The sequence below is a fragment of the Lepisma saccharinum genome, chromosome 15 (genome assembly GCF_977018435.1).
Source record: "Lepisma saccharinum chromosome 15, izLepSacc3.1, whole genome shotgun sequence".
Taxonomy (NCBI): Eukaryota; Metazoa; Arthropoda; class Insecta; order Zygentoma; family Lepismatidae; genus Lepisma; species Lepisma saccharinum.
Genome location: NC_139243.1, coordinates 15,954,003 through 15,971,688, shown reverse-complemented (window position 1 = coordinate 15,971,688; position 17,686 = coordinate 15,954,003). Strand labels below are relative to the sequence as shown.

The window sequence follows — 17,686 nt, the reverse complement described above, 5'->3', positions numbered from 1 at the left end:
CCTTGCATTAAATGGTCGAAAATCAACCTGTCTAAACCATGGCAAAATGATGCTAGGAGGAAAAGGAAGGAAGAAGGAAAGAAAGAATATGAGCAATGTCACATTGACTGATACTTCAATCATAAGCATCGCAAGCAAGTTATTGTGAGTGGGGGGGAGACATTCTGTATAATACCCAAATAATTGACTGATACTTCAATCATAAGCATCGCAAGAAAGTTATTGTGAGTGGGGGGACTTTCTGTATAATACCCAAATAATTGACTGATACTTCAATCATAAGCATCGCAAGAAAGTTATTGTGAGTGGTGGGGGGACATTCTGTATAATACCCAAATATCTTAATACACAACATACATTTTTTCTGGACTGGACGTGTCCTCCCCTCTGTCCCGCTAACGATGTACATGGTTTCAATGCTGAATGAATGTCGTTGGTTAACATATGGTCGGTGTAATAATAGAAAGTAGATTGCGAAGTATGGTAGTCTTGCGTTGTACATACCTGAGATTGCTTGTTATACTAATTAGTTTGCACTAGCCATTACTAATTGTAAATTACATAATTAAAAGGGTGTTAATTGAATAAAATTATTTTATTACTTAAAATATAGCATGATTTTTGGGGGAAATTGTTGAAAATAAGTTGAACTGATTATTCTTACTTTTTCAATTGAAGATGAAGTTACAAGGAAGAGGAGCCGGACCCTGTGGTCGAGTGGTTATCACATCGTTATCACATCGCCAAGGGTCCTGAGTTCGAATCCTGCTCGGGCTTGGTTGTTTGTGTATGTCCATTCATCAATTTCATCATTTCATCACTCATCCCCATCTTCGGAAATTAGCCAAGAGGCACAAAACGCGAAGTAAAATAAACTAAATCAATCAATCAATACAAGGAAGAGGAGTTAATTTTCATTGAGTATAAAAAAATATTGTGAACACCCGTATGTGAAGCGCACGCGATGCCACTGTGTCTATGTTAATGCACTCATCATAATAAAATACTAGTAATAAAAGCCGTACCTAGAGTGTGTAATAAAAAAACACTACATTCAACTTTTCAATCTTATAACTAGGGCCCGGACCTTTATGTCCTATAAAACTGTAAAATATGTATGTAATTATGTCATAAAAATTGAAAAATATGTCAGAAAAAGGTAGAAATATTCCCAGTAAATCCAAAAATATGCACAACAGTACTTTCGAATTTCTCATAATACGGGATTCAGTATCTTCCAGGGAAGATCGACTAGAGTGAGGGTGGAGTATTAAATGAAGCCAGAATCCTGCACAACAATGAGAGAACATTTTCCCTCAATAATGTTTGCATGGCTATTAATTTTCGGCGGGATAAAAAAGGGGGGTATTATTGTTCTATTTTTAGTTGGTAAGAAAAGACTGCATCTGCTTTTACATTCTTCGTTCGTAATTTACTTATCCTGGCATCGATAATATGAACTATCAGTTGCGCTGAATATATGAAGAAAAATTATAAAATAACAGAGTATATGCAAGACAATTATGAAATTATACAGAAATATTTTGTAAATACACGAAATTGGAAAAATATGTCAAAATATGCTTTATCAAGTTGGTATATTTCGGCTCATTTTCATCAGATATGTAAAGATCTAACCCCAGTACACGAGCCGATGCCAAATAAAAAATATGTTATAAAGTCCCGGGCCCTACTTATAACATGAGTGTTCATCAGGAACTTTGTAAAATGAGGAGCTTGAAAGTTAGGACAAATGTAGTTTGTCAAACAACATTTCTAAAGGAAACCTTTGTTTAGAAGATCAAAACACTGCATTTTATTTTTGTATATTTTACATAAAATCGGATCACACACACACTGGAACCCCAATTTTAAGTTCCTCTGTTTTATTTTTATCCTCAACTTTAGTTTAGCTCTTTTGCTACTGCCCCCTAAAACATGCTGACTACCTTCTGTATTATTTCCAATATTCTGCCTGTCTATTCAAGTCTCTGCCCATCTGCCTTTTTACAGAAACCATAGTGCATGTTTGGTGCTGTCGTGATCTTGTAGGTATGACATATGACTACCATTAGAGCGATCCAGGTTCGATTCCCAGGGTGGTGGTCTGAGGTTGGAATTTTCCAGCCTGGTCCATGCATAAAGCTCCTCTGAGGTTCACCCAGCCTCAAATAAATAGGTACCTGGTGGTAAAGGCAGCTGGAGAATGGTGCTGATCACATCACCTCCATAGTGAACCAAGATTGAGAATGTGTGTAGCTCTATCTCCTACATGTGCCTTAATGGCAGGGTGCAATATGCATGGGGGGACTTCACAATAGAGCACGCCACGTTTGACATTCAAAAGAGGTGCTACATCTGGTTATAGCCAATTTTCTTTACCCCTGTATCCACTAGGGTGTATCAAACCTCACATCCCCTTTTTTTTAGAAAGTCTTAAGGCATGCAGTGTGCAGAGTTTCTGGGGTGTTTTTTTTTTTAATAATCTGTGATTTAAATTTAAATTTGATAGAATTTTTAAGAAATTAAAGAAGAAATTTAAATTAAAGATCATAATTTTAATCTGCACTGTTTGTGATTGTATTTCAGAAGGCTTCTGCATCCTGGTCTGATGATAGTGAAGAAAATTTGGCTGCTCAAGTGTCTGACACAGGTTCCTCTCCTGTGGAAATGCTCATAAAGTCTGAAACAGAAAGTTCCGATCCATTAGTTTGTGAACAAACATCTCTGGAGAATGTGTGGCTTCCGGATGAGTCGTGTGTCAAGACTGAAACAGAATCATTCAAGGAGACTCCTGATGTTGATATCTTTGTTGACATCAAACCATCTAATCAGTGCATACAGGATGCTTCTGCTGACATCAAACCATCTAATGAGTGCATAGAGGATGCTTCTGTTGACATCAAACCATCTAAGAAGTACATACAGGATGCTTCTGTTGACATCAAACCATCTAATCAGTGCATACAGGATGCTTCTGTTGACATCAAACAATCTAATCAGTGCATACAGGATGTTTCTGTTGACAGCAAACTGTCTAGTGAGTACATGGAAGAAACTTCAGTTTATAAAGTAGAAAGTGTGAGTGATAATAGTTGGATTCAATTTGAAGGCAGAACTCAGGAAGTTCCTAGTGGGCAAAATGTTCCTAAAAGTGAAGGATTTTATCCATGTGATCATGGACAACTTGTTAAAAAAATGCCAGCTGAGGACAGTGACAATGGTGAATTAATTTTAAGTGAAGATAAAGGCATGAAGTATAGTGTAGAGAATCCTGATGAAGGGGAAGGTGAAGTGGCAGATCCTGCAGAAAGGTAGGTGAAGAAAATTTTAGTACAAGGATTGAAAATGAGCGTGGCAGTACTAAGGTTCAAAATTGGACCTTATTGCTTGTAGGTTATGATTCATGTAATTTCTGTATTGTGCCACCAGTGCTGCAGAGTTACTGGTAATTCCATACAAGATTGTCCAGGAGTGTCTGTCCACCCCACTATGTCAGATTGGGATAAAATTTGTTATGATATCTTTAGACATACAGGGGTTGGACAAAATAATATGAACCTCCACCTACTATGGTGTGGGACCACCTTTGGCTTTGAGAACTGCCTCAATCCTCCTGGGAATGGATGCATTTTCCCTTTTTACAACCTCATAATTCATTTTCTTTGCTGTAGATGTACAAATGTAGGATCGTTGCGAACCAGTATCAATGATTGCTCTTGCATATTTTTCAGCACTTTGTCCTCTTATCTTTACAACTAATGTTGCAGAAACGTTTCAACATGTTCATTATTCATCAAGGAATTTTCAACAACCATCTATAACTTAGTCTGCTTCCCTGGAAAGCCTGTTCCCTGCTTAGTCCTTTGACCAGAGCACATCACTTCAACATGCTGCCCCTTGTAAGTGCTGCATTTTAATTTTACTCTACAGTTTCGACTAAGGTGGCCTTTCTTCAAACATCTGTAACATGACCCTTTTTTCCCTAAGCACCTTAGCTTTTTCTGAAAAGGACCAATTGCCTTCACACACTCCTCACTAACATGCGAATCACCACAAAATAGGCACTTTGAAGAATCCCCCTTGCAATTAATCAATTCAGCTGCTATGGGTAGATTCAGTATGACTACTACGTTCCTTCTTTCTCTTCAGATCAAACCCATCTACAGCAAGTGCTATTTTTTCTTCATTTCCCACTTCTTTCTTCAGGAAAGACATTATATCTTCCAGTCGACTCTCCAAGTTAGAATCTGTGGAATTTGCAGCACTACTCTGCCACACTCGCAAAAATTCTTCAGGTAAACATGACTCAACAAGAGGGTATAACATTGCAGCACACTTGTCTGACTTTACTCCAAACGTGCTCAATGCTTGTAACTGTGACTCCATTTTGTCAGAAAGGACAGCCAGTTCCAACTTACTGTCACCGTTTAGGCTGTGTAACTTCAAAAGTGCACGAACGTAAACTTCCACTAATACATCATCATGGCTGAAACATGTCTTCAAGTCTTTCAATTACCTTGGGATAGTTTTCGTTACTGAGGGGAAAACTTTCTACAAATTGATGTGCTTTTGAACTCGGTACGGTAGCCTGTACAAGGTATTGAAATTTATCACAATTAGCAATGTCCTCGTCTTTGTCAATTTGCTTGAATTGGCTCCAGAAGGGTAACCAGTTCTTCATGTTACCATCAAATTTTTTTAAGTTCCACTACCGGTAATTTGATCTTTTGTTTTCAGTTTACCGATGCGACACTAACTGCGTCATTACTAGAGACCGGATGTTAGGCAAAATGCCTATTCTTTCCTGTTAGAGATATGATGAAAACAAATGTTGCAAGGGCCAGTGGGTGGGGAGGGATTAGCTTAATTTAAAGGCAATTTAATTTTGCCTATTTCATACGATATTGCCTATATTATTTCATAAATGCCAGATATTGCCTTTTTTAGGCATTTTTGGGACATGACTGAACTCTGTGCATACAATTTCCTGTTCCCAGGATTAGTTTCCGATGCTTCCAAGAAATTTAAAAATAACAGTTTACAGAAGAAAGCTGAATGGCCTGCTCAAGGTCAAGCTCCACCCCGATTCATTGGAAGAATGTCGCCAAAGGGGTGATGGCCTCTCCCCCTTGCACTTTCCTGGGCTGGCTATCTGAGTTGCATTCCACAGGTGCACGTAGTCTGGAGAGAGCTCTTCAAAGGATCATTGTAGTTTTCTCTCTCGTGGTTTGTGGTGGAAATTTTGTGTGTATTTGTGCTTTTTACTCGCAGAAATGCCCAAGGAAGCATCTTCTCTGAGAACCAAATTAAGCAACTATGTGAAAGAATTCGGGTCCAGTATGTTTACAACTGATGGATCGGTGTTATATTGTAAGTTATGTGAAAAGTCTGTGAATTGCATGAAAAAATATTACACTTAGAAGCTGCTAAACACAAATCGGTTTCTATTGAGAAGCAAAAGTCATGCAAGGTAAAACCGTCACTAATTACATCATACGCTATTTCTCATAGGCAGTCTCAGTTTTCTGCAGATTTGTGTAAGGCATTCATGAGGCAGACATTCCTTTGTGGAAATTGCAGAATTCCTCTTTAAGGGGATTCCTATCGAACTACACAGGTGAACATGTACCGAATGAGTCAACACTGCGTAAAAATTACGTCGAAGGGTGTTACACGGGTTTCATTGAAAGAATTAGGGAGGAAGTTAGGGGGGTAAAAAATTGGGTGTCTATTGATGAAACAACCGATGCTATGGGAAGGTTTCTTGCTAATGTTGTAATTGGTACAATGGAACAGAATGTAGAGCTCAAAATATTTCTTCTTGCATGTGAGCAACTGGAAAAAACTAATAGTACAGCAATTGCTCAGTTGTTCACTTCCGCACTAAATTTGCTTTGGCCGGATGGTGTTAAGCATGAAGATGTGCTTTTGTTTGTAACAGATGCAGCGCCATATATGAAAAAAGCAGCAACGGCCCTTAAAGTTATTTTCCCTGCTATGCTGCACATAACATGTCTCGCGCATGCTCTCCATCGAGTTGCAGAGGAAATTCGTGTTTCATTTCCCGAAGTTGACTCTTTAATTTCCAATGCTAAGAAAATATTCCTCAAAGCACCATCCCGGGTTCTTTTGTTTAAAGAAACAGCCCCTGAACTTGCTTTGCCTCCACAGCCATTACTAACTAGATGGTGTACTTGGATATCTGCTGCAGTATATTACGCGACCAACTATCAGAATGTGGCTGAAGTAATTAATTCCCTATATCATTCCTATTTTTAAATCTGGAAATGCTAACGATACTACATGTTATAGGCCCATTTCTCTCCTTTCTACACTTGCTATTGTCTGTGAAAAAATTCTGAAAAACAGACTTCTGAAATTCACATCCCCTTACATTAACCCAGCACAACACGGCTTTCTTCCAAATTCTTCGTGCCTTACCAATCTGTCTTCTATGCAATCCTGTGCCATAAATGCAATTACTAATCGTAATCAGTTAGATGTTGTTTACTTTGATCTGTCCAAAGCTTTTGATTCAGTGGATCACCATTATTTACGGCATAATTTATCTAACAGATTTAACATCACTGGAAACACGTTAAAATTAGTGAAAGACTATCTAAGAAATAGACAAGAACGCGTTATACTTCCTGGAACTCATTCTAACTGGCTTCCTGTTATATCTGGTGTGCCACAAGGAAGCGTTCTTGGCCCTCTGTTATTTGTATTATATCTGGATGATCTCACAGACCTCTTTAATTCTCCCATCTCAAGCACAATTCTAATGTTTGCCGATGATTGCAAGATTATGAGAGAAATAAAACAGCGATCAGACATGCAAATTCTCCAAAATGAGATTAACAGATTCTCTGAATGGTGTAAGTGATGGAAACTGTCCACAAACCCTTCTAAATGCTCTTACATAACGATTTCATTGGAACAAAACATTCTTGAAGGCAATTATACACTTACCAACCTCCCTCTAGCAAAAGAAGCACAACATCGAGATCTAGGTATCCTCATAGATTCAAAACTAAATTTCGATAATCACATATCAACCATCACAAAAAAGGCAATGTGTATGCTAGGCCTACTTTACAGATTCACCGAAATCAATAACCCGAAAGCACTTTCCATTTACTTCAAGACATTTGTGTCCCCCATTCTAGAATATTGTTCACCAATCTGGAACATGGCTGCCCATTCTCATACCTCCAAGATCGACAGTGTTCTCAGCTTTTTCTTCTCCATCGTTCGATATAGAGTGCCTGCCCTGAGACACCTGCCTAAGAGAGATCTGCTTGTAAAGCTGCATATTAATACTCCAGAAACTTGTAGATACATTGCAGATATGAAATTGCTATATAAGATTATAAGTGGAAATTTAAGATGCAGCATCCCACTTCACGAACTCTCACTCAGAGTGCCTAGACACAAAACACGGAGCAAGGAAACTTTCCACACTACAACTCCCAGGCTCTCACCCATACAACGTTAACTATTCCATAGGCTACTGAATCAGTTCAATATAATCTCAAACCAAATAGATATATTCACTTCATATTCATTTTTTATCAGCAACATAGAAAAAATTGTACATAAGTAATGCTTTTGTGAAACTGATCTATTTACCTTGGTACTTTTTTGGCTTGTTTTATTTTTGTTTATTTTATGTTATCCTTTCTTTTGTGTTTTTAATCTTAGTCTATTGTTTTACTGTTGTTTCTTTCTGGTTCAAAATGGCTTCTGCTGTACTGGAAATTTCAATAAATAAATAAATATCTGAAGATGATGGAACATCAATTCGCGTAACACAGTCTTTTGAAAAATTATGTTGTGCGAAACTACTTAGGATTCATTACCACCCATTATTCAAATTTGCCAGACACAATAACATTACTGGAAGAGAGAAGTGAAACACTGATAAATTCTATGGACCGTTTTCATTCTGCAGTTGACCAAATTTGTGCTGTACCAGGTGCTAAAGGTCATGCTGTTCGTGAGAAATGTCAGCATGAGGACTTGGACAAATTAAGGGCAATTCAACAAGTTCCGAAAGGTGAAAATATACAAACTGAGTTAGATCCACATGTTCTTGCGTGCTTTAAGTATGCTCCAGTAACATCTGTGGATGTTGAAAGATCTCTTTCAATTCTAAAAAATGTGTTGTCCGATCGCAGACAAAACTTGTCGGTTGATCACCTGAAGAAATACCTTATTGTGATGTGCAACCACAATTAGTCCTTCTTATTCAGAGACTGCCAAACTGTACAGTACAAACTTGAAATTCATTTAAACAGTTTCTTAGTTTGAACTGCTGTGTGGAATATATAGTGTAAATTTTTTGACTGAAATAACCCTGTGTGCAGTGATAAAGTGTATATTTAAATAATTTGCGTACTGGTTGGAAGTAGCCAACAATTTCTTTTGTCAGACTATAGTGTGTAGCCATTATACAATGGAAAATTTTGGGCTGACGTGACTCCTGTTTGCAGTGATTTATTAAGTACAATATTGGACTGCTGTCTAATGATGAGCTCCTGGTTTATTTTAAGCAACTATAAAGAATGTACTGGTATGTTTCTATATTTTTTAAACACCTATTTCTTTTTGTATGTCTATCTTGATTATTTTGAGTAAAATGTCATTGTCTTTTTTATTGCCTATTTGTATTTTAATGCCTATTTTACTGCCTATTTTTAAAATTATAAGTGCTTATTTGCCTGCCTATTTTATAAGTTTTTAGTGCCTAAACATCCAGTCACTAGTCATTACCATTGATTGTTCAACACCTGCTTACTTAATAACTGTTCCACCGTAGTCTTGATCCGATAAAAGCTACATGCATACTTATCTGAATTTTCTGCTTCGACGATCAAATCCTGTTCTTTGATATCGTCGTGCATCAACAAGTCACTGTACTGTGTGTCGAGGTCCTGTAATTTGCCGAATTTCTCTTCCAACAAACGGAAATTACTCTGCACTGCATTGCACACTGCTTCAATGTTCTTCGCTACATCCGTAAATTACGGTCTCGTTACTGTTCTTAATTTACTTATCTTTTCCATGGCATCTCAATCTTCACGTTACACAAAGTCTCCCAGTCCTGCCACGGTCGCCAAATATTAGAAACAAAATGCCAATATAAGTAAATTGATTTTTAATCACACACACGCACATCCAGTACATGACATTTCTCTTGCCAGTCACAGAATATTCACATCCAGCAAATACACAGAATACTGGTTTTCTATTTCTAACACCTACATTGCTAGTTTCCAGAAATCGACACACCGTTCATAAAGTTGTTGCTCTTTGAAGTACTGTAAAAGCAGGGTATTTTTCTTGGAACACCTCTTGCATGCCTGGGCCTCCATCGTGATGTAGTGGTAACATTGTCACCTTGTAATCAAGGGGTCCTTGTTTCAATACCTGGTGGAAGCACACATCATTTTGGATTCCACTCTAAACTGTAGGTCCAGTCCAAATTAGTCCTACTATGCATAAAAAAAACTGAAAGTGTGCTCCCCTGTGCTATGCTTCACACCATGAAGGTGTATAGGGGGTGTTGAGTTAGAGCCCTACATTTTCTTGATCATGGCTAAAGGTGGGGATGATGTGATCAGCACCACGCCCCTCCTATTATGTATAAAGTGGATTTAAAACAAAAACTCAAACAAACAAACTCTTGCATACGAGTATAAGGGCAATTAGTACAGAGAATACTCTTTAAGAATACACACGTGCTGTACCAATGAACTTTTTGAGGATCAGGCATTCCAGGCAGGCACTTCCTAAATATGACGGTGACATGTTCAAAAGTTTTAAAAGTGGTCTGTTGTCATGATTACCTCCAAATTTCAAGCTATTTACGCCCACAGAGCCAATGGCAGAGCCTGACTTAAATAACATTGCAGATCTTTCCTTGTGGAAAAGGCAGTCTTTCATAAAACACTGAAAATAAATTTATTATTTCGTTATTCAAGCAATGAAAATTGTTTTCATAAAACACTGAAAATAATTTTTTTGTTTCATTATTCGAGCATTAAAAATAATTTTCGTAAAGCACTGAAAATACATTTATTATTTCGTCATTCGAGCAGGTCATAATATCAGTTATATTAATGAAATAGAAAGAGAACTTGAAGTATCATTATTAGTTTTGGAAATATGGTTCCAGTCTAGTACTGTGGTCAGGCACAGTAGTGATGGTAGTGGGTGAATAGAAGTTGGTGTAGCCAGGGTTGTGTTCGATCCACTCAGTAGTCCAATTTTGGTGCAAAATACAGAATTTATAATATTTCATTTAAATGTATGGCCAATACTTAAGGTTGACAAAATTTAACCAACTACAATGTAAGGTATACAACTAAAACAGTCATTTGTAGATTATACCCATCACAGACTGTTCACCTCAAATATAAGGCAAACTGTTCATTATTGTGAAAGTGTGTTTATGAACAACTTTCAACAACTCTTAACTAAATAAACTTCCTAGAAGATAACAAACTCTGGAATAATTTAATCAATATTGTCTGTTTCAAGCAAGTGGTCATGCTGGTGAGATATCAGAATTTCTAATACTTCAAATACCTTAAACGAGCATGCCCAAATTATGCACTAAATATTGGCACTAATTTTGGTTCGTTTGATGTGGTCACGCAGGTGAGAAATTTTTCTAATAGTTTCTAATTCTTTGAATGCCTCATAGGATTGTGCACAAATTCCAGCATAGCATGCACAAAATAGCGAGAATTGTGCACTGAATATTGGCACTGGTTTAGGTCCATTTTGAGCCATTGATCAGGCTAGTGTGAAGTTGGCACAACCATTTTGAACTAATTTTTCCCAAACCATGGGCACACAAATTATGGGATAGTGTGCATGCACTAAGTTGTGGCATTTTTTGTAGAGGGGTTGGATCATGTGATGGAGCAAACTTCAGATGACTGAAATATTTGTACAACACACCTTAACCAACACACCTTAACCACACACACAACACCTTAATAGGTTTTGCTTGATGCAATCATTGCAGTTTACGAAGATTTTTAGTTGAGTAATAAAAAATAACTAAATGATTCTAAAATTATGTTAATTATTAGGGCTGAGCTAATACAACTTTGAACCAATACCCTCATTGATGATACCCATTGATGCTGATACCAATACTGGCTCATATAATTACAGGGAAGCTTTTGGTATCATCCTTTCATCATAAACAAATGAGGAAGACAGCACTTTGTGAGATTTCACACTGGAACAATCCATTTAGCTTTCTGGAATATAAAAGCAAACCAAATTTTGTTCTGTCATGCTCATTTTTAGTCTGTTATTTGAGGTGTTATAATGTTGATTTTTTTGTCTCTTGTTTGATGTGGCTGACTGGAAATAGACCAAAGGGGGCCAATAGAATTTCAGTGGACACAGTGCAGGGTTTGTCTAGGGTAGTAGGTGGAGTAAGTCATCAATCAATCAATGACACCGATCTACCCATCCAACAGTGTGTTGCAGCAGCCAATCATAGCCATTTGTAGCAGATTGTAAATCTTGTTTGTAGTAAATTATTATGGGATACTACAGGGTTCACACAATATCTTTATGACTTAAAAAGCAAATGTGAGAAGATTAATATCACATATGAACTTTTGGATATGGTAGACTGAAATGGTATGGTTGCAAGATGATCCTTTTATTTACACATTTAATAACGATATATTGGGTTAGTGAGAATGAAATGTCCGCTTTGACGTCTGGTGGGAAACTCACCTCAACAACACAACACAGGGATTGACTGAGGTCACGGGTCTAATGTCATAAACTCTGTATACGTCCAGCAAACAGGCTGGAGTATCCAGACAGTCAGGAAGCAGTGTGTTGCTGAACAGGGTCATCTGAAAGTGCACCATGGAGAACCCACAATTGCGAGTGATTTTTCTTTACGAATTCAAACTGGGACATTCTGCTCAGCAAGCTGCCAAAAACATTAACAGTGCATATGGGCCAGGAATGGCAAATGAATGCACCATTCGCCGCTGGTTTATCAAATTTCATTCCAGTGACACAGCATTGCAAAATGAGCTCCGTAGCCATTGATCAACATCATGTTCGGATGAGCTCCTCAGGAACGCCGTGGAAGCGGACCCTCAGAAAAGTATTCGTGCCATTGCAGATGAGTTAGGCATACACCATACCACTGTCGTTCGGCGGCTCCGTGCGATCGGTAAAGTGAAAAAGTTGGACTCATGGATACCACATGATTTGACACCAGTCAACAAGACTCGCCGTCTGGAGGTGTGCAGTTCTCTGAGTGTAAGGAATAACCGGGATGATTTCCTTCATCGGATTGTCACTTCAGATGAAAAATGGATCTGCTATGACAATCATAAATGATCAGGACAATGATTGGATCGTGATAAACGTCCAGGGTGGTTTTCGAAACCACCTCTCCACCCACGGAAGGTGTTGTTGCTGGTATGGTGGTCTATGGTGGGTGTGATCCATCATGTCTTTCTCAGGCGAGGTGAAACCATCAATGCAGATCGTTACAGTTGTGAACTCCATGAAATGCACCACAAACTTCTCCGCAATCATCCAGCAATGATCCACAGACATGGTGTCCTCATGTTGCACAACAATGCTCGGCCACATGTCGCTCAAAGGACGGTGCAGGCTCTCTATGAGTTTCAATATAAAACCCTTCCTCATCCAGCATATTCTCCCGACCTCTCTCCCACTGACTACCATCTTTTCCGGCATCTCGATCACTTCCTGAAAGGGAAGACCTTCGCTGATGATTGGGAGGTGCAACATGCCATTGAGGAGTTCTTTGCGTCGCAGACTCAAGACTTCTTTCGCCATGGAATCCAATTGTTGGCTGAGCGATGGCAAAAGTGTGTGGCTGCAGATGGCGACTATTTTGATTAACCAAGTATTGTATGATTTTTTTGACCTTTGGCTATCACGCACCTGGGCCGGACATTTCATTCGCACCAACCCAATATTTTGAACTTCTATAAATTGCCAAATTTCCAAGTATGTCTCAATATCAGCACTTATTGGTAGGAGCAATATAGGTATTGGTTCAGGCTAGTGTTATCTCAACCCTAGTATGTATGCTGTGCTGTATACAGAGTACTTACGAAGGATGCAATTCAATGGGTTTGTCATATTTCTGTAGGCTTTGTAAAATAAGTCAAATAAGTGTTGTTCTGTACAAGAGTAGCAGTTCTTCTAAGTTCATTGACCCTTAACTCAAACTCGTTTCATTAATAAAATTTAAATATCTGAATTAAGGACTGTCAAAGGAAAGACGTCTTCTATAAAAATTTTGAGAGGAGTAAGTTCTTCATGATTGACAGCTGTTCACTAGATTCTAGAATGGCATTCCACCTCTTATACGAGGGTCACTATTTATATTTTGAGCCTTGGCAACACTGATTGAAGTTAGGCACGTTTGCACGGAATCGTCTGGCATTATTGACCATAATGTACTTCAAATGTTTTGTCAATAGCTTCATTTGTGTTGTTTATGTTGCCGTGGAGATTGCGCGACAACAATAAAATAGAATTAACTCGTGAACATTTTCGTGCGATGATTTTTTACGATTTTCGACGTGGGTTATCAAGACAAGAGTGCATCGATCAACTTACTTCCACATTTGGCGATGAAGCCCCATCCTTTGCCACTGTGAAACGCTGGTATAACGAATTTAATCGTGGCCGCCATTCGCTCACCGACGAGATTCGCGAAGGTCGTCCAAAATCAGTTGTTGTTCAAGAAAACATTGATGCTGTGCAAAACCTAATACTGCAAGATGGTCATGTGACATACTGTGAGACTGAGGCAACCATAGGCATTAGTTCCACCAGCATATATAAAATATTACATGATCATTTAGCTGTGAGAAAGGTATGTTCTAGTTGGATCCCACACAATTTGACAAAAACTCAAAAAGACGCTCGCGTCAATTGGTGCAAACAAATGCTCAATAAATACAATCGTGGTGCTTCAAAAGACGTATATAAGATTGTAACAGGTGACGAATCATGGATATATGCATATGAGCCGGAACGTAAACAGCAGTCGACTGTATGGGTGTTTCATGATGAACCCAATCCAACAAAAGTTGTTCGCGCTCGAAGCACATCGAAACAAATGGGCGCCTGTTTTTTCGGGAAAACTGGTCATGTGGCAACTGTGCCTTTAGAGGAACGTAGAATGGTCAACTGTGAATGGTACACAACAATTTGTTTGTCAGAGGTCTTCGGTCAAATACGGAAAACAAACAAATGCCGTCGGATCATTCTTCATCAAGACAATGCCAGCTGTCACACATCTCGTCTAACAACCGACTTTATGAAGTCAAAAAATCGAATTGATGGGTCATCCGCCGTACAGTCCTGATTTGGCACCCAATGACTTCTTCTTGTTCCCGAATGTCAAGAATAAATTGCATGGACAACGATTTTCGTCGGCGGAAGATGCCGTTGATGCGTTCAAAAACCATATTATTGAGGTGTCTCAAGAAGATTGGAAAGCTTCTTTGACAAATGGTTCGAATGATTGATTGATTGATTTAGTTTATTTTACTTCGCGTTTTGTTACTCTTGGCTAATTTGCGAAGATGAGGATGAGTGATGAAATGATGAAATGGATGAAAATGGACATTCACAAACAACCATACCCGACCGGGATTGGTTCGAATGAATGCAAAAGTGTATTGACCATAAAGGAGAATACTTCGAAAAACAATAAACCAGTTTTCAATGCCAAATTCCTGTTTTTTCATTGTTAGGCTCAAAATATAAATAGTGACCCTCGTTATAGTTTCCAAGCCAACACTACCCACCTGCACTGTGCCCTTAGGCTCAGGATCTTGAAGATTTGTGTAAGGATGCAAGCACCCTTGTGGGATGTCTGTCAGTAAATAAATAAGGGTGTTTGATAAACTTGCTTCATTGCATTTAAGGTAAGTCATGTGATCAAAGGGACATATTTGATTTCTCAGAGAGAGAGAGAGAGAGAGAGAGCAGAGAGAGAGAGGGAGAGAGAGGAGGGAGGAGAGAGGAAAGAGGGGGAGAGAGAGAGAGAGAGAGAGAAAATAGAGAGAGAGAGAGAGAGAAAGATAGAGAGTCCATGTTAGTTGAGATAATTTCATGACGTTGAGATAATTTCATGACAATATCACATTTGTTTGTGTATGCACTTGACTATGAAGATGTATCTGTAATGCTGTGTTAACTGTAGCAATGAAATTGGGTAAGTAGGTATACAAGCATGGGATTTAACCTCTTAGTGTTTGACATTTGAGCACTACATGGAACATGGAAATCTACTTCCATAGTTTTTACTTTTTATCAGGTAGGCTACTTATTATATTCCTTTGTAGGTTTGCAATTTTTATTTTTATGCTTCTTCTATGGATTTTTCCACATCATTTTACAGTCACATATGTGCATTTTATAATACAAGTATAACATTTAAAAAATTCACCCTGTTAATTGTAAAAATTATGGAATTATGCCATAATTCATTTTAATAAATTTAGAAATTCTACCCGTCACACATTTATTTTCATTCCTCAAAGTGCAAGTCACACTCACTCACATTATGTATTTGTTTCCATCCACCTACTACAACATACTAGTGTGATCTGGAATACGGATAGCCAAATCTCGATAAAATTTTATCCGGATGTTGGAAAATTTTCTATCTGGATTTCAAATATCCAAACAGATATTCTGATATGAAGATATACCGATTATTCAGATATCTGAATTGTCTCGATTATCCGGATATCCAAATGTGTTCATTCTGGGCAGTTTTACCGTTTCTCTGTTTTACAGGCTATCAAATCTCTTATTTATCATATTTGTATTTCACTGTACAAATTCCTTATAGAGCGACCACAAACAAAAGAACCTTCTGCTAAAATGTTTTGCGCACCTTCCCCTCAATCTGTTCAGCTCTGTCCACAAGGACGCATGCTCCCCTCTGCTCCTCCCCTCCTTGCGGAAGTGTGGTGAACAGGAGTCGCTGGTCTCGCAGGTTCATTTTCTGGTGGTTCCACTATACAAATCATCCATGAGCTCTGTACTATCCGAATTATCAGGATATTCAGATTATCTGTTGCATCCAAAATGAATATCGGATTATTTGAATATGGATACCCATTACCTGGAGTTTGTGACTAACCCTAATCTGGTAGTAGGTCACAATCTTTAAAAAATTTAGAACAATTAGTTAAGTTCTTGTGCTCACTCTGAATGAAACATTTCATAACCACTTTTGTGGCTAGTCACCTAAAGCTGAACTGGCCAACCACAACATTACTCTTTTGGCACTCTCTTCAACCTGATGGTCTGGTATTGTTAAACTTCACATTTCTATGCCAAGAATTGCATCACTCTTGTCTAGCCCATGCGTGAATTGACCTTAACACTTTCGCCTGCATGCTGAAGAACAGAAGCGGGAAGAAGCTACTTGCCAGATGCCAGCACTACATGTTTTGGCCAATCATTGAATTGTAAAGAGAAAAATGCTGACTTGTTTCCTATTTCTATATCTGAATACTTTTATCCACGAGAGGCTCAACTTTGTCTAAACATTTCAAGTAACTTAGCTTCATTATTTTTATTTTTTAGGTGTGTGAGATTTTATTACTTTGATTGTCTTTAAAAATCCTTTCAATGACGGTTGAAAGTTTTGACAAAGAACAACTTCTCATACTTTCTTCGATTCATAGTGTATCTGAAGTGACACATGGGAAAGGAAGTAAATGTCTGTGTCTTGTAATCTCTCTTCTTGGTCCCGCTTATGTTCAGGTCATACTTACTTTGGTCTAGCACTGACTGAAGGGTAACTTCAATATCTGATTTAGTTTTCATGAACTACTTCAGGATACCACCTCTTGTGGCTTCCAGAACCTGCTTATATGAAGAGTGCATGTTTTGCTGAAAGATTGAAATACGAACAAGCAGTTTTCTTGGAAAAATGGCCCGTACTCAATAACATTTAATTTTTTTTAAGAAAGGGCAAGAATTATTGAATCTTGAAACATTATGCTAACATTCATAACTTTTGGTTGTTTGTTGTTTTTTACTCTATTAACAAACTTAAGTTATGTCATATTAAAAATGCAACACTTGATAAACAGATTACGAAAACATCACTCTAAAATTAGAGCTTGGAAGTACAAGAACTAAGTTTCAAACCATAACGGGCATCCAATAAACGTTTATAAAGACATAAAGCTAACTGGATGAAAAGTCTATACTATTACAAATTAAAATAGATGACTCTCATCTTATAACCGCAGGTAACTTTCAATTCTAGGATTTTTATATTCCAGTAACTTTCTGTTCTTGAACCACAAGTGAACTGAATCTATTTTCACAACTTCTATTTAATGGTGAATTTGTTTGGACCACTGTGCAAAGCCTGGCCCAGGAGAAAATGTTACATACCGGAAGTTTGTGTGTGTGTGTGTGAATTTATGTTGTCTTATAATAGCTTATTAACATGCTATATCAATTGAAAATATTAAAGGAATGTTGAACAAATCAAAAGAATAAAAATAAATTATGCAATCAGAGCCACACATTTCATCGAGAGATTTCAAACCTGGCTTAAATTCTGTCTTCACACAACAATCTTGTTAATTACAAAATTCAACTCTAT

The 17,686-nt window shown here is 37.9% G+C and overlaps 1 protein-coding gene across 2 annotated transcripts in view; it reads left to right on the top strand.

Moving 5' to 3' along the window:
• LOC145999610 (uncharacterized) overlaps positions 1-17,686 on the top strand; it is a 120,665-nt gene that overhangs the window by 24,138 nt on the left and 78,841 nt on the right. For both annotated transcript variants that reach the window (XM_083136677.1, XM_083136678.1), the window contains exon 3: positions 2,590-3,314. In XM_083136677.1, coding sequence (XP_082992803.1) covers positions 2,590-3,314 — 725 coding nt within the window. The remainder of the gene's footprint in view (positions 1-2,589; positions 3,315-17,686) is intronic.